The sequence below is a fragment of the Xenopus tropicalis genome, chromosome 3, assembly GCF_000004195.4.
Source record: "Xenopus tropicalis strain Nigerian chromosome 3, UCB_Xtro_10.0, whole genome shotgun sequence".
In the NCBI taxonomy this organism is placed as follows: Eukaryota; Metazoa; Chordata; class Amphibia; order Anura; family Pipidae; genus Xenopus; species Xenopus tropicalis.
Genome location: NC_030679.2, coordinates 91,647,361 through 91,669,392, shown reverse-complemented (window position 1 = coordinate 91,669,392; position 22,032 = coordinate 91,647,361). Strand labels below are relative to the sequence as shown.

Sequence of the window (22,032 nt, the reverse complement as noted above, 5' to 3'; positions counted from 1 at the left end):
AATTGATGATTATCTATGGAGAGTAAATGCATTTAACTTCCTTTTTCAGGTCAACTATTTTACAGCAACAGCAAATAACTCGACCCGGCAAACCTGAACTTGGCACTGTAGCTCTGCCTGCAATTATACGCTCAGGATCCAGTGGGCCAGAAACTTTTAATGTGGGAAGCATGCCCTCTGCTCAGCAGCAGCTAACCACTGGACAGATGCATAGAGGACACATGCCGCCACTGGTAAGTACTGCATACTTATCAAAACAGTAAAATATTGAAAGAAGTCTAATATTTTCTTGCCCTTGTTAACACTGCCCTGGTTCTTGCACTTGTTAAAGCTAGTCTAAAAGAAGAATATCCAATTTATGAGCAGAGTTTGTAATTTCATTTCTGTTAGAGCAAAACATGATGATATAGCTTACTGTGTGTATGGAATGATCCTTTCTTTTCTTATTTGTATTTATGCATAAAAATGGGAGTTGCTGTGTTGATTTACCACTAGACTATTATTTTATAAATAGACTGCTTTAGCCAGAGTAAACCATATTCTAGTTAATAAAGCATATCTTAAACAGAGCTTTGTGTGGTGTGCCCTCATAGTTAGTTCTGTGAGAGCATATTCAGTGATATACAACGAATGGTGTACCCTGCTTCCAAGAGATTTCCAAAATAGTTCCAAACATTTTCCACATAAGTCCCATAAGGCTAATTGGATCCAATCAGATGTTTGTTTTCATCTTTCCAGCTACACTAATTTGCTCATTGGTTGTTTTAGGTATATGGATTTTAGAAAAGTTTGCTTGTGTTACTATAAAGCCTACGGTTAAGTTAGCTTTTATAACAAAAGGGCAAAGTTTGCCCATGTTCTGTAACTCATAGCAGCAAAATAGCATTTTTTTTTTTTTTTTAACAATGTGTGTTACAGGAAATACTGAACACTGTGGAATAGTTAACTTACTTGCTACATAGCAGATTTAATGGCTAAAATCTCAAGCATAGTATAAAAAGACTCTGTATCAGGGATGTTTAGAAATTTAGGCTTAACTTACCCTCCCCCCCCCCTTCCTTTTCCCCTTTGGGTTAGACTTTTTTTTCAGACCAATCATCAATCATTCCCTCTGCATAGTAAACAACTCCCAATTGTGTCTTTGCAAGTATGTGCATCATTAGATGCTTTGCTCCGCTTATCACCCTGATAAATCAGCTCCATAACAGAGGACGGCTAAATGTCTCTTCTAATTAGAGTACTACAGTGACTCCTAACCTAGATTTCTCCTGTTCAGAAGATATAACTGATTTAAAAAAAGATGAGCTATATTCCGTAAGAGATTTACAAAGCTGTTATGTTTCATTGCCTGCAAAACAACATTAGTTCATGTTCACATTCCCAAAATACTTTATACCATTACTAATTCTTATAAAAGCTAAATCCAGTTCATGAAGGAAGTTTCTTCCAGATTCCTTTTAAAAAATCCTTCAATGATTGACACACTTCCATTTAAAGCAAGGACTGAAACTCTGAATGAAAATCCTAAGACACCTTTAAGATGCTGAATGTGAATGCTGAATCATCTATCATTCTTCTAGTCTTAAGGGTTGATTCCCTCATCCTTTGTACAGTTCTGTTGGCATATGTGTACCCCTTCCTAGAATTTAAGACTACTGTCCAATACATTCTTTATTTCCCATATATTATATTTATATGATCATGAAAATAATTCAGTACACTCATTACAACAGAGAATGGTATAATATAAGTTGTATGTACATTATATGACAAGGGACAGTTAGATTTTAAGAGGCAGCGTGTATAGAAAATGACCCTGATAGGGTACTGGACATTCCCCTCAGTTTTCCTAAAAGTATATTTGACCTTGCATTTGAACCTTACTTTTATACATCTTAACTTTGAACATCCACGTAACAGTGGATCATTAGCTAACCCCGAGCAAATATTCCAGGGGGTGGAGTTAACCATGGCTACCAATTAGCACTTCACATTGATCAATCCAGTGCAGGATGCATAATTAAAGCAAGTACCTGGTTGCTTTTTTTTTTTATTTGCTTTTTTTACTTCTTTAGAGCACATTTTGCTAATTTTTTTCCCCTTCTTGACCAGTTGTCTCATTTTGCTAAAATTCAAATTCTGAAATAAAACATAAATGTATTCCAGCTAATATCCCAGTATATCCTGTGTGCATAGAGTAGATGGGTCCAAGCAACCACTGATTTATGTGTTAGCAAAAAGAATTTTCTCTGTGCTCAATTTAATCTGTTTGCTGGTGTCGGGGTACACAGCTTCACATGGCCATTGCTCATAAACCATCTATTATTAAATGTTTAGGAATTATGTTACCTTGCAAACATTTCCTAGTCTGGTATCAGACTTACGGAGACCGTGAATTTGATTGGAACATACAAATCCACAGGTGCCCTAGGTCCTATAGGAGTTTTTTTAAGGATGCTGTAATGAAACCTGCACACAGGAGCTTATAGGAGCAGATCTGATTCTCTCCACCTGCCTACAAAACGTAGGCAGAGAGAAGTAGACCCTATGCTTTGTGTACCTTTACTCTAAGAAATCAGTTTGGTTATACACTTGTGGGCATACCTCTTATCTCAGAAAAGTTGTGCTCAGAAAAGATATGAAAATACCTTTATTTTTACTGTGGTGGTGGTGTTACTGTCTAAGCTCACAACTGTCTATTCCTTTTTATAAACAATTTTACGCTCTATATATTAGGTTTGTGTGTGGTTCTTCTTTTTATTTATGAATCTCTGTTTGTTAATATAGATCATTCTGTTCAGATTCATTTGCCAAACAATTTGCCAAAAATTTTTTTGAAAAATGTTTATTTTTTGAAATGCTGAGAAATGAATGTCTGAGAAATTAAACGTACATCCTCTGCAGATTCAGGTCAATTCTAGGTACAACTTTCGTTTGATTACCTTTGTAAATGGTTTTAATGCTTAACCAGGGAGATAAACCGCATATAAAGTAGTTTTTTTTCCAGAAAGTAGGTTCTTTGCTCTGGTTGTACAGGTCCAATATTTGCTCTTTATGGAGTTCTGATTCTTTTATATCCTATGCCATATTGTTACACTGCAGGTATGCAAGCTAACCCCTTTACTTAAACTAGTTTATACTTGGCAGATTTTCTCTAATGCATTCTGTCATTTTGATTTTTCTCAGACATCTGCCCAGCAGGCCTTGATGGGGACAATAAATACAAGTATGCATGCAGTACAACAGGCTCACAGTGACCTAAGTCAGGTAGACAACTTGCCACCTTTGGGGCATGACATGGTAAGTACCAACTCCAAAAAATGTATATAAATGAAAAAATGTATATATAAATACCGGTATATTCAGATAGTGGGATAAGTTCATATATATATAAATACTGTAATTATGTAATTGTAACAGAGAGAACTAATGGTAGGATATGGATTTCATTGCAGGCATCCCGAGTCTGGATCCAAAACAAAGTAGATGAGTCAAAACATGAGATCCACTCACAGGTGGATGCTATAACAGCTGGGACAGCTTCTGTAGTGAATCTTACTGCAGGTATGAGCCATTCTCCTGTTGCAAATAATATACTAGAAATAAACAAGTTACTGCCAACATTTTCTTTTTTTTTTTTTATGTGTGTGTGTAGGCGATCCAACAGAAACTGACTACACTGCTGTGGGCTGTGCCATAACCACTATTTCATCTAACTTAACGGAGATGTCAAAAGGTGTAAAACTGCTAGCAGCACTAATGGAGGATGAAGTTGGCAGTGGAGAGAAACTGCTGGGTGCTGCAAGGACACTTGCTGGTGCTGTTTCTGACTTACTGACTGCTGTGCAACCTTCTTCTGGGGAGGTCAGCAAGCGTCTTCTTCATACTCACAAGCTTTTTCTAATTTCTAGCTATGATAGACAGGATTTGGAATTCTGTGAGAGGGAATATGCAGTCATTTGTTATGGAAATGTTGGGCAAACATTGAGAGTTTGCATCTGTTGAAAATGCAAAGTAATATTTTTCTGTTGTTCTCTCTGATGTTTTTTGTGACATTTTTTTTCACTTACTCTTAAAGGAGAAGGAAAGGTAAAAACTAAGTAAGCTTTATCAGAAAGATCTATACTATGTAAATACAGCAATAAGCACTCACAGAAACACTGAATTGAGTTCTCTATCAAAAGAAACACAGGATTTTGTGTCTCCTTTTTTATAAACATGATGTTCGTGTGTCTGACTTCCTCTCTCAGAAAAATCCTTAATTCCATGAGCCAGAGTCTATGCAGCTCTCTCCTCTCTCCCCTCTCCCACAAGAATGCTAAGAACTCCCTCCCCCACCCTTAGGAATGTTTGATCTGAGCTATAATGGCTAGAGCTGCAGCAGGAAGCTACTTAAAATGGAAGCTTCTGTTTTAAGCAAACAGAGAAAGCTTCTAGAGCTGTTTACTCAGGTATGGTAAAGCTTTCTGCAAAATAAATTTTATTGGCAGTAAAATGCCAGAATGACTTTCCTTCTCCTTTAAAACATCCAAGTCTTGCTGTCTAGGTTTAATTATTCTGGAGTTTTTACCTACAGCCAGCCCAGCCCAAGACATTTGGTTTAGATGGCTTAAGCTGATGCCACAAGGGCTGGTTTTTGGCTTGCGGAAAACCAGCCTTCTACCTTGCCTGTACCTGGCATCATTGTGTCGTGGCAGATATCGGCAAAGAATAGTTCACATTTTAAGGCATCCGATATTGCAAAAGACTGTGGGTATCGGTTGTTACGTCAATCGGCCAGGTTAAAAGATTTTGATCGGGTGCCATTGAAGGAGCCCAAGCAAAATCTACCCTCAGGGCTGAATCGCTTGGTGGAGGTAGAATTTTTATTCAGCCGTGAACGTCAGTGGAGGCTGGGAATGATCTTTATTGTTTCGTGTATGGCCACCTTTAGAGTTGAAGCAAACAAGTGTGAGATGATCTGCCATGCTGCACTTGTGTGTAATCTGAGCTCTGTCATGTGCCTATACCCTCCCTATGCACTACTGAATACGTTTAGGAATGCCTAGTCCAGTCTACTTCAAGGTGTGAATGCCTGTGTATTTATGTAATTTTGTTTGTATAATAATTACAATTTTTGTTTGTTTTTTCTTTAGTAAACTCTTAAATTTTTCTCTCCTTTTTTTCAGCCACGTCAGACTGTTCTCACTGCAGCTGGCAGCATTGGGCAAGCAAGTGGGGAGCTGCTGCGTCAGATTGGTGAGAATGAAGCTGATGAGAGGTTCCAGGTATTTGCAAATATTTTTTCTCAGCAGCGAAATGGACTATAAAATGTTTTGGCTCTTTCACTTATATTTGCCATTGTTCTAATCTTCTAGGATGTGTTGATGAACTTGGCAAAAGCAGTAGCTAATGCAGCTGCCATGCTAGTGTTAAAGGCAAAAAATGTGGCTCAAGTGACTGAAGACACTGTTCTGCAAAACAGGGTGATTGCTGCCGCCACACAGTGCGCACTGTCCACTTCTCAGCTTGTTGCCTGTGCAAAAGTAAGTAGATTGCAATACTAGCTGTTGGGTAATGTATTGTGAAAGCATTTTGCTATTGAGTATATAGATAACTGAGCCTAACTACAGGCTTTTTCAAAGACTAGAGTTATTGTGGGAGTTTTGCCAAGAAAAAGTATTTGGATACTTGGGCAGGACTACAGGACTACATTTCAAAGTACAGCGGTTGTGTAGACTCTTAGGCTGATGCCACACGTGGCGTTTTTCCGCTGCGTTTTTTCTCAGCCTAAAAACGCCGCACAAGCCACACAGCCCCTAACTATGGCGTTTTTCAGCCTAGTACTGGTGACGTAGCAAATCCTGTTTCCATGGTGCTAATAGTGCGAAATAGCAAAAAACGCCGCGTATTTCCGCTAGGTCTGGCAGCTGCCTTTGTGTATACATAGGAATAGCTTGATTTGCAAATACTGGCGTATTTCGGCCAACGCTTGAAAAATCCGTGCTAAGGCGTTTTCTAGCGTATTTCCGCATTGTGTGGTTTGCTCTGAGTCTTTTCAAGCTATTTCTATGGATGATGATATCGGGCGTTTTTCAGCCGCCGAGAGAATTAGAAAATACGCAGCGGAAAAACGCCACATGTGGCATCAGCCTTAAGGACAATAGAATACCAAGCATTTTATAGTTTGGGTGAGTGGTTTGGCTCCGTGGATGAGACAAAAAATAAATCACCCCATTTACTTTTATGGCAATCACTTGCAAGCTCAGGTGCACTTACTTGTCAGTCATTTGGCCTTTCCAAAAAATAGCTGCCTGACATTAGAGTACACATTAATGTCACCCCTGTTTACCTGTTTAGAAGCTTTTATGCTAACTTAGCTCTATTTCATGAGATCACTGCTAATTTGCAACTGGATTGAGTGGGGGCTTAAAGTTAAAAAACAGTTTTCCAAATCATTAAATGAATTCTGTCATGGAAAAACATGTGTTTTTTACAAAATGTGCTAATAGTACTTCTGCAGTAGAATTCTGCATTAAAATTCTTCTTTTTCAAAAGAGCAAACACATTTTTAAAACATTTACTTTTTGAAATGTGATAATGGGCTAGACATTGTCCCCCAGGTGCCATCAGCTGTGTGACTTGTGATCTTATAAAATGAATTAACTCTTTACTGCTGCACTGCAAGTTGGAATGATTTCACTCCCCCCAACAATGGCAAGGTAACAAGATAAGAGTTCCCTGGCTTCTGTATTGCTAAAAATGCTCCCATGCTCCACCTGGTGGTGGGTATTAGAATATCACTCAATATTGTATTGCCCAAGCTATGGCTTCTCCAGTTACATTGAGTAGGAGAAACAACAGGTTATCTGAAAGCAGTTGCATTGTGAAGTGCTGGCTCCTTATGCAAGCTCAGAATCAAACACAATAACCCTACACACCAATATTACAAATTACAAAAAAAATATTTATTGGTTCAAGAATAAAACTTTAAATGGTGAAATGAAGTGTTTACTATGTAAACAGTGTAATTTATGTAATAAAAACAACGCCATAAAAATCATGACAGAATCCCTTTAAATGTTTTTAGGTTATATTCCAGTATGTTTCCACTACCACACCCTATTTCGTAAAAAAAAGTTTCTGTAAAATATATATCCACCAAGAAATAAAGAAATTATAGTCCCTGAATAATTGATATATTCACTGAGTTACAGAAATATGTTAGATTATAACTGTGCTTCTTTAATACAATTTTCCAATGATTCATCCAAATGAATCATGCTGTCTAAGCATGACAGCATAGTTCAGTAACTATGTTGCTGGTCTTCCCAGCCCTGGTGGATTCTTACATTTATTTAAGCTTTAAAAAGAAAGCTGTTGCAGTACCTGTAATCATGTATTGAAGTGTGCCGTACTTATTTGTCCTTTCTTAGGCAGTGGGGGATGAATGTTATACTTTTTACTGTGAGAGTTGTGAGGCTGTGGAATTCTATCCCTGAGTCGGTCTTATTGGGTAATACATTATATAGCTTTAAGAAGGGGTTGGATTTTTTTTAGCAAGTGAAGGGAATACAAGGTTATGGGAAATAGCACTAATCACAAGTTGATCCAGGGACTGGTCCAATTGTCATCTTGGAGTAAGGAAGGATTTTTTCCCCCCTCTGCGGCAAATTAGAGAGGCTTCAGATGGGGTTTGTTTGCCTTCCTCTGGATCAACTACCAGTAAGGCAGGTTATATATAGGCATTATGGTTGAACTTGATGGACGTGTGTCTTTTTTCAACCTAACTTACTATGTTACTATGATAGCAACACACCAGAAAAAATACAAAGGGCACACAATGTGCAGAAAGCTTTGGATAGAAGCTGGTGCGCTCCCATCTGCTGTGTCTGCATTGATGGGCATGGTGCTAGTCTGCTCCAATCTATCCCAAGTTCTGTAAAAATGTACAGAAACTGCACCTCCCAGTCAGTGTTCAAACAGGGAATATCCACCATGTGTGTGTTGACAGTGGAATACAGTTCCTGTCTTATCTGACATTAACCTTACTCTGTATTTTGCTAAGTCTGGTTTTCCAAGCATGCCTTTATAGAGCACTAGATACGTGCAACGTCAAATTTAGGGCTGGGCACTTAAGTTGTAAGCACTTTGTGCTTACAACTTAAGCATTGAAATGGATTCAGGGGGGGTCCACATCACCAATCGACATCATCCACTTAAAAAGGGGGATATTTGCCTCTTAAAGTTACCAGAGGCAGCCCTGTTAACTGACCACGCCTTGCCTTATGGCAGGAGCTGCCCTGGTCCCAGCTTTACTGGTTTCTGTTTTATCCTATGCTCAGAACCTCTTAATTATATGTCTGATAACTGAAGGTATTAAAGGGGTTGTTCACCTTCAATGTCCAAATCTTGTTAAACCACCAACAGTGCTCTCAGCGTGTCAGAAAATCAATTTTCCATTAAAAAAAAAAAAAACGAGACAAGTATCTGCTCAGCTAATTGTAAATGTGATCCAGTAATGCTGTTCTGCTTTCTTTATATTAAAGAAAAATACTGACTAATCTCATCAGAAGCATTGTAGTTTTAAAAATTCTCCTATATATAAAAATAGAGCTATATAAAGGAGATAAAAACCTCATGGTGATATATTTTTGCATTTGTGGTAGCAAATTGTTATCTGTTTCCTCACAGTACAATACTTAAAGTGTAGGGAAAAATGGAAATGCATGGCTTATAAATAATTTTGTATAAGAAAAACAACAGTTTGTAAATCATATGTGTAAGAAGACAGTTATATTATATTTTGAGAAATCCTTTTTCAGTTACATTTTTACTTTTCTAAATGAACAGCATTATAACGTCCTGCTAGCATTTAAGTACAACATTTAAATGTGCTTTTTTTTCATCCTTTGTGATGTAAGTGAAATGTGTATAGTATATGTAGTATACTAACAATTGTTGGTATTGCATATGTGTAGCTGCACATTGTTATTACATGTAATAACAACTCCTTTCAAACCCTTACAGGTGGTCAGTCCAACCATCAGTTCCCCTGTGTGCCAGGAGCAACTTATTGAAGCAGGGAAATTAGTGGATCGCTCTGTAGAGAACTGTGTTCATGCATGTCATTCAGCTACAGAGGATATAGAGCTTCTGAAGCAAGTCAGTGCAGCAGCCAGTGTTGTCAGTCAGGCACTGAATGATCTCCTGCAGCATGTTCGTCAGTTTGCAAGTCGTGGAGAGCCTATTGGACGGTATGACCAGGCTACTGACACCATCATGTCAGTCACTGAGAGTATCTTCAGCTCCATGGGGGATGCAGGTAAATGTCATTGGCTTATTGCATTTTAGACAACTTGCTTTCATAGTAGTGCATTTGGGGTTCTCATTTCACTTACCTTCTATCTTTTGTAGTAAAGTTAAAAATACCTATATTTTACGGCAATGGTTCTGGGCCACAGTCAGCATTTTGGTAGAGGCAATCCCCTGACACACTAGTGTAGAGATCCCCAACCAGTGGCTCAGGGGCAACATGTTTCTCACCAACCCCATGGATGTTGCTCTCAGTGCCCCCAAACCAGGTAGTTATTTTTGAATTCCTGACTTGGAGGCAAGTTTTGTTTGAATAAAAAACAAGATTTACTACCAAATAAAGCTTCCTGTAAGCTGATAGTGTGCAGAGAGGCTACCTAATAGCCAATCTTAGCCCTTATTTGGCACCTCCATGAACTTTTTATAGTGCTTGCTCTCCAAGTCTTTTTACATTTAACTTTGGCTCACAAGTAAGAAAGGTTGGGGGCCCCTGCACTAGTGCATCTCTGAAAGCAGGGAATTGCTGATCTAATGAATGGGGATTGATCCTAATCATTTTGGCTCCAACCTATGGAGCTATTAATAAGCCAGTTAAAGCTAAGTCTGGAATCGCTTTTAATGCCTTTGTCTTTGGGAAAAATGGGAAAAAGTAAGTGTGCAATCACTAGATTCTTCAGCTGTAATTTATATCCAGGGTATGTGTTTTGTTTACAGATAATAGAAAAATTCCCAAAGACCTATTTATCAGTATATTACTTACTGAATACAGAGTAGCAGGCACAAGCAGGGTATATTTTATGAATTCCTTTATTATATGAATCAATAGTATAACAACATGAGCTTAGAATCAGCAAACAGTATGAAGGACATGGGTTAACCATCAAACCCAAAATAATCAGGGCCAAAACTACAGTCATTTTATTGCTTTTCCCATTTGTTCAAGGATAGCAAGAGCACAAGTATTGCATGTATATAGTTGGGTCTATTATATCTTAGATAATAAGTAAAGTGTTCATATTTATGTTGCTGCAGGTGAGATGGTGCGACAAGCGCGAGTGCTTGCTCAGGCAACATCAGACCTGGTAAATGCAATGAGGTCAGATGCAGAGGCGGAAATTGATATGGACAATTCCAAGAAGCTTCTGGCAGCTGCCAAATTGTTGGCTGATTCTACTGCTCGAATGGTTGAAGCTGCAAAGGTAAAAGTCATAGCAAATTATTGGAAAATAAATTGTCAGCCAAAATTTTGATTAACTGGAGAGTTCTTAATACTGTAATACTGTTACAGGGAGCAGCAGCCAATCCTGAAAATGAAGATCAGCAACAGCGACTCAGAGAAGCAGCAGAGGGTCTAAGGGTTGCAACAAATGCAGCTGCTCAGAATGCTATCAAGAAAAAAATAGTAAACCGCTTAGAGGTGAGAAAAGAGCACACAGTTCTGTGTTTTGGTCTCTCTGCTTTGGTGTGTATAGCATGCAAACGCAGTTAGCCTCTTAAATCTGGGAACAAAAATAGCAAGGTATAAAATATACGTAAGGCTTTATTATTGTACTGCAATAGTGTTCTTAAGATGGTTACAATAATTAAAATTAATGTTAAATTATTTTACATGATTATTTACTTAAGTGTGTATCCACGCCTTCATTGAATTAATTGCCTTTGTTAAATAGATTTTATCATTTGTTGTAAAGTCTCTGCCAAGGTGTTTTCAGGGATGTACCAATGTTTTGTTGGTTTTTTTCTGGTGATGTCCTTCCCCTACATCACTGTTTAGCTTTAAGGGGTTGTTCACCTTAAAATTAACTTTAAATATGATGGATAAAATATTTTTTAATTATTTATTTAGCTTTTTGTTCAGAAACTCTTCATTTTGGAATTTCAGCAGCTATCTGGTTGCTAGGGTCTAAATTGCAGTCGTTTGAATGAAAGACTGGAATATGAATAGGAGAGGTCCTGAACAGAAAGATAATTAATAAAAAAAAAACCCAATAACATTTTAGTAGGGATGCACCAAATCCACTATTTTCGGCTTTGGCCAAACACTGAAACCTTCATAAAGGATTTAGCCGAATATTAAATTCAAATTCTAATTTACATATGTAAGATCGAATCTTGGCCTATTCCCGAACCGAATCCTGGATTTGATGAATCCCTGATTTTTAGCCTCACAGAAATTTTTTTTAACTACCTCAGAAGAAAAGGCAAGTGATTTGAAAAACTATACAAAATAAAAAATGAAGACCAGTTAAAAAGTCCCTAAGAATTGTCCATTCTATAACATACTAAAAGTTAACTTAAAGATGAACCACCCCTTTAAATCACCCATGTTAGTCTCAGGTAGTCCTAAGTAACCACCTTTAATCAGTCATTTAGATATTTTGCAACTTTTCCAGTTCCTTAAATATATATGATTTAATTTATATATGTGTCCCTTAAAATATGTAATTTTTGCCTCTACATTCTCATTAAAATGTTCATTAAACTTGTTCTCATTCCTTTTCCCCAGGCAGCTGCTAAACAGGCTGCAGCAGCCGCTACACAGACCATTGCAGCATCACAGAATGCTTCTCTCTCCAACAAGAACACAGCAGCTCATCAACAGCTTGTCCAGAGTTGCAAGGTAAATGATCTAGGGAACAGAGGAAAATATAACAGTTAGTATAAGCGGTAAACATCAATTATGCACTAGTCCACAATTAGGTTAGGATTTCTGCTATCATTTATAAAAAAAAAAAACACTGTTTGCATAGACCTTATTCAGAAGTTTAAAAAACCTTGAATTTTTTAACTCCCTTAAAATATCAAAAGAGTGGAATAAATGTGAAACTTAATGTCTAACAATATATATGGGTGTCACAAAGCAAGCTTTCCATAAAGTTGCCTTTATTAGATTAAATTAAGATGAAAATACTGGACATATTTATGTGAATATAAATCTACATATATATAATATTGTTTTAACCCAGCAAAAATGGAAAAAAGGTGGCTGGGGGCATACACTCCTCACTGATCACATCAAAATTGTTTTCCCCACTGCAGGTACAGGCTGACAGAGCTGGCACTTCAATTGGGGGAAGCAATACTTTTTTTTGTGGGGAGGGGGGTGGTTTAAGAAATGCCCACTCTGAAGTGCTCTTCTCCTGCTTCCCCCAATTCTACATCACACGCATGCACATAATGATCTAGCATCGGTACTTTTAGTACCAATAGTTTTCATACCTGCAAAAGATTTCCTGGATCACAGAAGTGCTTTCCAATAGCTGTTTCTATTTATCTTTAATTTATTGTGTAGTGGTAGAGGTTCAGTCCTGTCTCTCCTACATAGAGTCTGCCTATGGGATTCTTAGTGCACATTATCTGTTACTGTTGTCTACATGGATCACGTATACACCAGCCAGGGGTATAAGGTAAATGATTACAATCACAGGGGGTACCTAACATTTTGGCATGCTCCAATTATTGTATCTTTCCTTCTCCTTTAAGAACAGGGCCTCTTGTGACTTTCGTCTCCTGCTGCTCCCTAACTTGCGCATCTGGGAAAATTAAGGGGTGGGGCATTCCACCTGTCCTCCACTTTTGTATAGAGCACTGACAAACAGCGTCAGCACACTATTCCCGGAGCTAGACATAGGTTTATGTGCTTTACAATGGAACACAGAGGACTGGAGCATTTTTGCACTACCAGAATGCAGTTTCCAAAAAACACTGCAGGACAAGGCAGTGTCAAAAAGGCCAAGAGAGTGGGGGGACTGGAGGAGAAGAGGGTGATCCAAAGTGTTTCTTGCTCTTCATTGTGCCACTACAAATGAAGACTGACTTAGCGGTAGTAGTAGTGTCTTTTAGTGTAAGAATTCATACAGTGTGTTCTGAACCATTCCATTATTTATTCCTTCTGAAGGAATACTGAAATTGCATTTTTGCTGTTTTCCAAAACATTATATCATCTGGTGTATATCTAGACTTTGACAAAATAAATGTCGGCAGAATCTTGGCAGATTCGTTCTCATTTGTTGTTAGATTGTTGTTGCTGTAGAGAAAAAGTGGTGTCTCAGCTTCCCTCCTAAGCTGATATAACTAGCTTGGGGATAGAACAAAGATGTAAAAGATGGTCTGTTCAAATACATATTTAAAATGTTGGCTGGTTGGTGGTCAATGCTTGGTAAATTCTATAGATTCCTAAATCTCTAAAAGAAACTATAGGAGAAATTTTCAAACATATTATCTCATGTCCAAGTCACAACATTTGCAGACCTGGTGAAAATGTTTTGTTCACGTTGAAGTGCCTCGTATGTGTTCTGTTGTGAACTTGCTGGATAGCATCACTTCTGGAGCACAGTTTCCTTTGAGCGTCCTGACCATGCAGCTGGTGTACTTGGAGGGGGTTGGGTTGATCTTGGCATAGTTTACGTCTTTGTTCACACCCCTATAAACACTGTGTATTTGCATATCTTAGTGTAACCTAAAGCCTGCTTCTTTTCCTTTTTTGTTGCGTCCATGTAATGAAGCAATGAAAATAAAAAATATAAATATATTTAAAAATGGGAAAAGTGGGGTAGTTGTAATTTGAGAAGCACATAAATAGAGGCAAGCTCAGGTTTTACTATTCTAGTGACTGCACTGTGTGTTGTAAAACAAGGAAGGGTTTGTGCAAAGGAAGCTGTAATACTATGTCATTGGAGTTTGACAGAAGCCTATTGTATTTACTTTTTCCACGCAGACTGTTGCTGACCATATTCCTCAGCTGGTACAGGGTGTGAGGAGCAGCCAGGCCCAGGCAGAAGATTTGAGTGCTCAGCTTACACTTATTGTATCTAGCCAGAACTTCCTGCAGGTACAACCACTGTGGTATCAATAAGTTTGTGAGATAGATATACAGTGGATATAAAAAGTCTACACACCCCTGGTAAAATGTCAGGTTTCTGTGCTGTACAAAAATGAGGCAAAGATAAATCATTTAAGAACTTTTTCCACCTTTAATGTGACCAATAAACTGTACCACTCAATTGAAAAACAAACTGAAATCTGAAAAAACTAAAATAATGTGGTTGCATAAAAAAAGTGTATATATGTGTACTTTTTGTATATATACACTTTTTATTTCCACTGTAGATATGTGTGTAGACTTTTTATATATACATATATATATATATATATATATATATATAATATATGGAACATTGTGGCTTACTTTTGTATTTATGTTTTTTCAGCCTGGCAGTAAAATGGTGGCCTCTGCCAAGGCTGCTGTGCCCACGGTGACTGATCAAGCAGCTGCCATGCAGTTGAGTCAGTGTGCCAAAAACCTGGCAACCAGCTTAGCAGAACTTCGTACAGCAGCACAAAAGGTTAGTTATAAAGTGTGTATGACTGAGTAAGAGTACAGATGCGGTATCTATTATCAGAATGCTGGGTTTTTTTTTAAAAAGGGGTCTTTACAATAAATTTATTACATTGTTTTATGTATAATTATGTTGAGAGGTTGCGGCCGGGTACTGAATTTGTACTACATGCACTTAGAAACACAAGTAGGCTGTGTGCTCTGTACATTCTATCCACCCTCACATTGTTTATGTTGCAATTATGTGAAGCCATACAACATTTTCTTTGTTGTTTCTGTTTTAGGCCCATGAAGCTTGTGGCCCAATGGAAATTGATTCAGCACTCAATGCTGTGCAGACATTAAAGAACGAATTGCAGGATGCTAAAATGGCAGCCTCAGATAGACAACTAAAGCCACTTCCAGGAGAAACGGTAAGAGCAGCGCTCAGTGCAGTTTTACCTTAAACCCAGGCAAATCCAGGTAATTCTCCAGGATTGTATTTCCTCAAAGAGTGGGTTTTTATCAGTTACCACTACAAATTTATGATTGCTATGACTGTAGCAGAGTGGATCCTTGGGTACCAAATCAAGTATACATTTCTGATTTAGTGTTAGATATTTGCTAGATGAATTCTTATTTGTATGACTGGGCATACACTAGAAGTAAATGCCACTGAGCAGCAACAGTATGTCCTGTGGTAACATAAAAAGTCATCACAGCTATAGTAAATGATGTAGAAATCTTACCCTTGGTTAAGTTGGGTCCAGGTGGTCATGCCCCAGACCTTCAGCTTAAGGAGCCAATAAGGAATCATAAATAGGAAAAATGCTGGCAGGCACATCCGGTTTTCCACAAAAATGTCAAAAGTGGCTTATAGTTAATAAAAGCATTTAAAGTTTATTTAGTCCATACATAGAAACACATAGAAAGCCAAAAAATAAGCCTTTTTACACGTTTCGTACCTAGACAGTACTTAATCATAGGCTGAATCACAATTTTAGGACACACAGTATTTAAAGACAAAGTAGCCAATTGCATCTACCAAACATTGGCCAATCACAATGTACATACAATTAAAGTTAATTAGATGACAAATTGTGAATAGTTAAAAAAGGGCTATGTATGTTGGATTACAGGTATATCTCATATTAGAAAAGAAAATAGGATTTAACATTAGGCACATTTTTTCAAAATAAATGTATAAATATACATTTATACATAACAGGGGACATCATACTCATAGTTTATGAGCTGCTTTTGACATTTTAATGGAGAACCGGATGTGTATGTCCTGTGGTAGCCTACTGTGGAGGAATGGTTTTCTCTATGGAGTTTAATTACGTCCATACAATTTATATGATTGCAGCTTGAGAAGTGTGCTCAGGATCTTGGCAGTACCTCTAAGACTGTAGGATCATCAATGGCCCAGCTGCTTACATGTGCTGCACAAGGAAATGAGCATTACACAGGTAAGCAGAGTATATAGTCTGAAGCTGCTCCAGGATTGTTTTACACAAATTTGAGTATTATAATAGCCTCCAGTACTAGGTATGCCAAACCTCCCCCTGCCACCTCTCTGTGTACATCAGCCACAGCACATTTCATATAATCAGAAGCCTTGGGGGGAATCGCCATACACGTAACCTCTTCTGCCTGACTACCCCAAGTTCCATCTTTTCTGTAGCTGTCGGCATGAGCGCTGTGACGTGGGGGTGTAGGGGTGATTTAATTACACATTGTAGTGAATTGGGTTGAAGTTGTGGCTAGCACCTTCAGAGTGGCAATGAAGTTTTATCTGTTTGCCAATGCACTCAGCATCAAAAACTGCATTAGTGTCTGATTTTCTGCTGGCTTTACTTCCCAGCTTGTTCTGGGAACCCTTAAATTAACTCCACATCCAGGGTGGTGGTAATTCCAGGATTCATATTATTAGTAGGCTCATTTGCCCGATATTTATTAGCAGACACATTGACACTTGGGGCAACTATTTGGAAATGCAAGTAGCGTGTTTGGGTGTAGCTTTAATAAAAAGCATTACTAAGTGCACAATTTTCAATGTAGCATGCCATGCTTGAGGCTATTTTGTTAAAAATGCCTTCATTTTTTGTATGCTACAAATTTTTAAGACTGGTGCAGTAACACCATGGTTGATTGTGGAACCTTAGGTTATATCCACCATCAGCAAATCTGCTGAGTCATAATCCAGCCCTAGTCCTTGGTGTTGTGATCTGGTATGAAGTTCAATCTAACCGTAAGCTTATGGCCATAAGCACAATATAAAATCAGTTTGATGTTCCAAAACCATCCCATTTGTAGTTAAAAGAATGACGTATATATACATTTGCAGCTTTTTTACTTAGTAAATATTCCTTGTTAAGTGGGTTCACAAAAAATTTCCAACTTTGATAACTGAATTGTTTCTGTAAAAAGTTCTCATGTTATCTGCGATGTGTCATTTTCAGGTGTGGCTGCAAGGGAAACAGCACAAGCTCTGAAGACACTGGCACAGGCAGCACGAGGGGTAGCTGCATCCACCAGTGATCCTCAGGCTGCCAGTGATATGCTTGACTCAGCAAGGGATGTGATGGAGGGGTCTGCAAACCTTATCCAGGAAGCCAAACAAGCTCTTGTTGCTCCAGGGGACGCAGAGATTCAGCAGAGACTGGCGCAGGTCAGACATTAGGGGCTTGGTAACTTAGTGGACAGTGTCAAAGCAGATCTGCATAGTTCTTGTTGCTACAAAGCTGCTTTTATTTTTTACAAGGTTGCCAAGGCTGTGTCACACTCACTAAATAACTGTGTAAATTGCCTGCCTGGACAGAAGGATGTGGACATGGCTCTTAAAAGTATTGGGGAGTCCAGCAAGAAGCTTTTGGTAGATTCGGTAAGGTTTATTCTACTTACAAAATAAGTCATTTGTGGTAAATCTGCATTACTGCAGGTGACAAGTCTCCTGAAAAAGCCTTTCAATTGCATAACATTTTGATCATCCCAAGTATTCAGCTTATTAGTGGGAAATTACTTTTTTTTTTTTCTCTAAAGCATTTTCCTGTGCTTAAGCTAGATCATGTGAGTAATATGTTTTATATGCAGAGATCCAAATATTAGCCCACAGTGTTGCCCACAGTAGCGCAGATTTACAGCAGTCAACATCGCTCTGTGTCAGGGCCCTAAATAGAATTGTGTAAAAATAGAAGAAAAAGCTGCACCACCAACCCGCCAATATCGTACTCAAATAAAGGTCAAAGCAATCCAACTGAGGGAGACAGAAGCCTCAGGGTAATGTGCAAAAGAAGTATATATATTTGCAAGAGAAAACAGATCAGGAGACACCCCAACAGGTGTTCTCCATTAGACTTCAGTAGGCTGCACCATTTCCCCAGTTAATAATCAGGTAAGTAAACTGTCCGAGAATGGTAGGAAGAATCGATAATTAAAATGTAACCTTTATTTATGTTAAATAAAATACCCCTATATACATCTTTACTGAAATCCCAGTTAAAAATCGCGTGGGATAGGACACGATCTTAGAACTAACTATGAGGCGTTACAGGGCTACCTCTGAGTCACTTGGACTGATAAGGTAAAGTGTTGCAACTTAAACTGCAAAAAAAGTATCCAGCTCTTCACCTTTCAGCCTCAAGCAGGGAAGTACGAAAATGGATACTTAGTTATATTCTTAACAACTGTAACCCTTTTGGCTTTAACAGGAAATACATTCCTGCATCCTCCTACTGTTAGGAGAGTTGAAAATGCTCACTGTGCTTCATTTCAGATGCTATTATCTTAGATCGTATTGTGCATTGCCATCTTTAGATCAATGTTTCAGCGTACCTCCCCTTTAGTATCACCGTCCCCCCACAGTTATGAGCAGCATTTCGACCCAACCTCCCTTCTCCTTGATCGTTCCACCCACGCGCCTAAAACGCACATCAATCGTGCGCCCTTTCCCATACTGTGGGGGGACGGTTTTCACCTGAAATGTGTAATGTCAAAATTATAAACAGTGAAAAAATACAATTTATTTTTATGTGGACAAAATTTCATCTTGCAGTGAGTTATTTATGAGCACTGAGGTTGAAGTCATTAAATTTATTGCACGGTCATCTCCCTTAGTGTATGGGATAGATCAGTCAGAGATCAGTTAGCTTTCTGGAAAGTTGGCATTTATATTAATTAAGATAATAGAGATAATATATTAATTGAGATTAATAGGAAAAGCCTATACTGACTGAGATAGGTACAGTACCATCCGTGACTGGTTTTTGTACTGTATTTCAAATAAATATGTAAATTGTTTTGCATCCCCCTGTATTTATTAAAGTTGATATTCATTTCTGTTATTAGTATCCAGTATTCTGTGTACTTAGAATGGCCTATTTCTTCACTCAGCTTCCTCCAAGCACAAAGTCTTTCCAAGAAGCCCAAAGTGAGTTGAACCAGGCAGCTGAAGATCTCAATCAGTCAGCAGGAGAAGTGGTCCATGCCTCACGGGGGCAGAGTGGAGAATTGGCTGCTGCATCTGGGAAGTTTAGTCAAGATTTTGATGAATTCCTGGATGCTGGCATTGAAATGGCTGGACAGACACAGGTTATATTTATTAAAATCCATTACTTATAGCTCTTCTTATAAGCTGATACAGTATTTGTCTATTCTGTCTAGGGATACTTATCTTTAGAGCTTAATATTTAACTCTCTATACCTGTTCATGCCATATATAACTTTTTTGGCTAAGGTTAATCCACTGTTTAACCTGCTCCTGCATTGTGTTATATATATATATAGTGTCCCTGTTTCTTACAACTACTTTTCTACTTTATAGCCCCTCTGCTTGTGCTTCAGTGTAAATGTTAGAAATAACTGTTTTGTATTTTAAAGTGTAATTCACATGGTTTCAGATATTTCACTTCTGTGCATACTGTATGAATGTTATTTTGTTTGTATTATTGTCTAACGCAAGCCACTTTGTGTGCATGTGTGTCATTGGCAGGCCAAGAGTGTTCAATTATGCATGTTCTGCTCAGTGTCAGGTATAGTGTACACATGCAAGATAATGTAACAGTTTAATATAAGCTTTTATCATGCTGTTGTGTCCAGTTCAGCAGCTTGCCAAGGAAGGGCCTCTCTGAGATCCAGACATGAGCCCCACTCTCTTTTACCCAGCATGCATGCTTAGACATTTGTTGGTCTCTTTTAGAATAAAGATGACCAAATGCAGGTGATAGGCAGTCTGAAAACTATCTCCATGGCTTCCAGCAAACTGCTTCTGGCTGCTAAGTCTTTGTCAGTGGATTCAGGAGCTCCCAGTGCCAAAAACCTTTTGGCAGCTGCCGCAAGGTAAGAGCAGCACTAAAACCTTTCATGCACCTTCATTTATCGTTTTCTTGTCTTTATCTAACAAGTAGAAATAGTTTTTCCCGTTTTGATATTTTTTTAATTTAAATGCTTGATGACTCATATTTCAATATTTATTCTGCTCAGGGATTCATATTTGTCTTCCATACATATAGTCATGGTTATTTAAATAAAGAGGAGCTGCCCTAGCTATTCTCATGTGGTAGCTGTGTCCAAAAACTCATCATGAAACTGTGCTAATAACTTTTTAACAGTGCATCCTTTAGCATGAAAAACCCTGCAAAATTCTTATATCCCAAATACAGAACTGGTTACCTTGCCTCAGCAATGCATTTGTTGTGCTAAATTCTCCTGTAGCCATGTAAAATTTGCTTATCCACTGAATACTGATTCTTGCAATAATGTTCACTGAGTGCTTCCTCTAACTGCCTTCATCTTTCTTTCTAACCTATTCTTTTCTTATGCACTGCATCTTTCTCTCCAGTTTTCTTCAACATGCATCATTACTCGCACTTTTTCTCCTCAAATCTTTTTCTCCTCAAATCTTTTTCTCCTCAAATACTTTTTTACTTTTTGTGACTTGCATTTTTGATGCTAATAATTATCCTAATAATTATCCTTCTTACAACATTCATCATTCTCTCCCACATTTTTGTCATCAGAACCTGCATTTTCCCCCTTTTTACGCATTCATCTTTTTCACTTATACTCTTCTGCATCTCACCAACTGCATCTACTTTTTTTGCTATTCACCACATGCGTCATCCTCACTCGCTCACACTTCTTAGATCTCCTTCTTACCACAGGCACCTTCTTTTCTCTTTTTCTCTCTCAAAACATGTGTAGACTAGACACACCCAGCATATTAACCTGCAGAAGCCGAGGGAACATGTTTATTAAGTTTTACATTTTATACATACGCTCATAAAGTATTTATGATCTCACCAAAAGCAAGCAAGTTACAGTCATATTGTTAATACATTCATTTTTTCTCTAACAGCACCTTAATTTTCACTGCTTACCCGTGTAATCCTGGATTTCACTTGGTTCCTTCTTTTTCATATGGGTTGCACTGATTCTCTCTCATGCAAAAAGTGAAATGATACTGCTCATTTATAAACCTGGGCAACCACCCATATTAACCAACCAGTGATTATTATTTTTTTTTAAGCCACTGCAGGTAGAACAGTGAAAGCAAACATTTGATTGGATGCCGTAGCTTACTGCCCAGTTTTCATAAATGAGCTCATCTAGAATTACAGCATACCATTCATATTTTGAAGTATTCCTAAACTAAGAATCAGAATGTATAATTTCTAATGTGTTATATTCAATCTCTTTCCTAGAGCGGTAACTGAAAGTATAAACCAGCTGATCACCCTCTGTACACAGCAGGCCCCAGGACAGAAGGAATGTGACAATGCTCTGCGTGAGCTAGAGGTCTGTATAATAATATATCTGTTAATATGCACTGTAAATGCTTAATGATATTTTCCATTATAGCAGTTGGCGGATGGACCTGTATAGATGGGCTTTTTTAACATATAAAATGATCATGTTTTACAATAAATTCTTCACAGGCTAAAATGTTGTATCATCTCTATACAACTGTTTACAATATATGCTGAGCTTTTAGCTGTAGAGACAGCCTGGACAAAGTGCATGAAGGCTAAATGGTGCCTATGCAATTGCACATTCTAAGTGTGAAAATGCACAATATCAATCCTTTAGTATTAATACCTGTGTTAGTAAAATATGGTGTTATATATTTGTTAATTCAAATATTTTGTACTACCATTATGGAAACATGTATGAGGATAGATTTAAGTGATTTTAAGTGCCATTGTGTAGCGCTTGTTAAAAAGCATTCATACATTTTGCTAATGCAGAAGAAGTAAGCTGCTGATACATGCTCAGATTTGTTTGGGAAGTTTGGCTGATACTACAGACCCTGATGATGGCAATTAGTCTGTCCAAACTAAAAATCTTATCTGTCATGCCCCTTCTCAGCAGATATATGGAGAATTCTTGAGTGTGCATATCCATGTGGGTTTGTGTCATTT

General features: G+C 38.0%; 1 protein-coding gene across 3 annotated transcripts in view; it reads left to right on the top strand.

The window, feature by feature from the left end:
* The window catches only part of tln2 (talin 2), a 132,648-nt gene that overhangs the window by 82,130 nt on the left and 28,486 nt on the right, over positions 1 to 22,032 (top strand). For all 3 annotated transcript variants that reach the window (XR_004222020.1, XM_012966875.3, XM_012966874.3), the window contains exons 13-31: positions 50 to 233; positions 3,187 to 3,300; positions 3,456 to 3,564; positions 3,656 to 3,864; positions 5,169 to 5,267; positions 5,358 to 5,525; positions 9,010 to 9,304; positions 10,327 to 10,493; positions 10,583 to 10,711; positions 11,801 to 11,914; positions 14,012 to 14,125; positions 14,505 to 14,639; positions 14,917 to 15,045; positions 15,981 to 16,083; positions 17,077 to 17,285; positions 17,379 to 17,498; positions 19,007 to 19,204; positions 19,812 to 19,951; positions 21,316 to 21,409. Coding sequence is in view for 2 of the 3 variants with exons in the window: in XM_012966875.3 (XP_012822329.1) it covers positions 50 to 233; positions 3,187 to 3,300; positions 3,456 to 3,564; positions 3,656 to 3,864; positions 5,169 to 5,267; positions 5,358 to 5,525; positions 9,010 to 9,304; positions 10,327 to 10,493; positions 10,583 to 10,711; positions 11,801 to 11,914; positions 14,012 to 14,125; positions 14,505 to 14,639; positions 14,917 to 15,045; positions 15,981 to 16,083; positions 17,077 to 17,285; positions 17,379 to 17,498; positions 19,007 to 19,204; positions 19,812 to 19,951; positions 21,316 to 21,409 (2,830 nt within the window). In the remaining variant the exon portion in view is untranslated. The remainder of the gene's footprint in view (positions 1 to 49; positions 234 to 3,186; positions 3,301 to 3,455; positions 3,565 to 3,655; positions 3,865 to 5,168; positions 5,268 to 5,357; positions 5,526 to 9,009; positions 9,305 to 10,326; positions 10,494 to 10,582; positions 10,712 to 11,800; positions 11,915 to 14,011; positions 14,126 to 14,504; positions 14,640 to 14,916; positions 15,046 to 15,980; positions 16,084 to 17,076; positions 17,286 to 17,378; positions 17,499 to 19,006; positions 19,205 to 19,811; positions 19,952 to 21,315; positions 21,410 to 22,032) is intronic.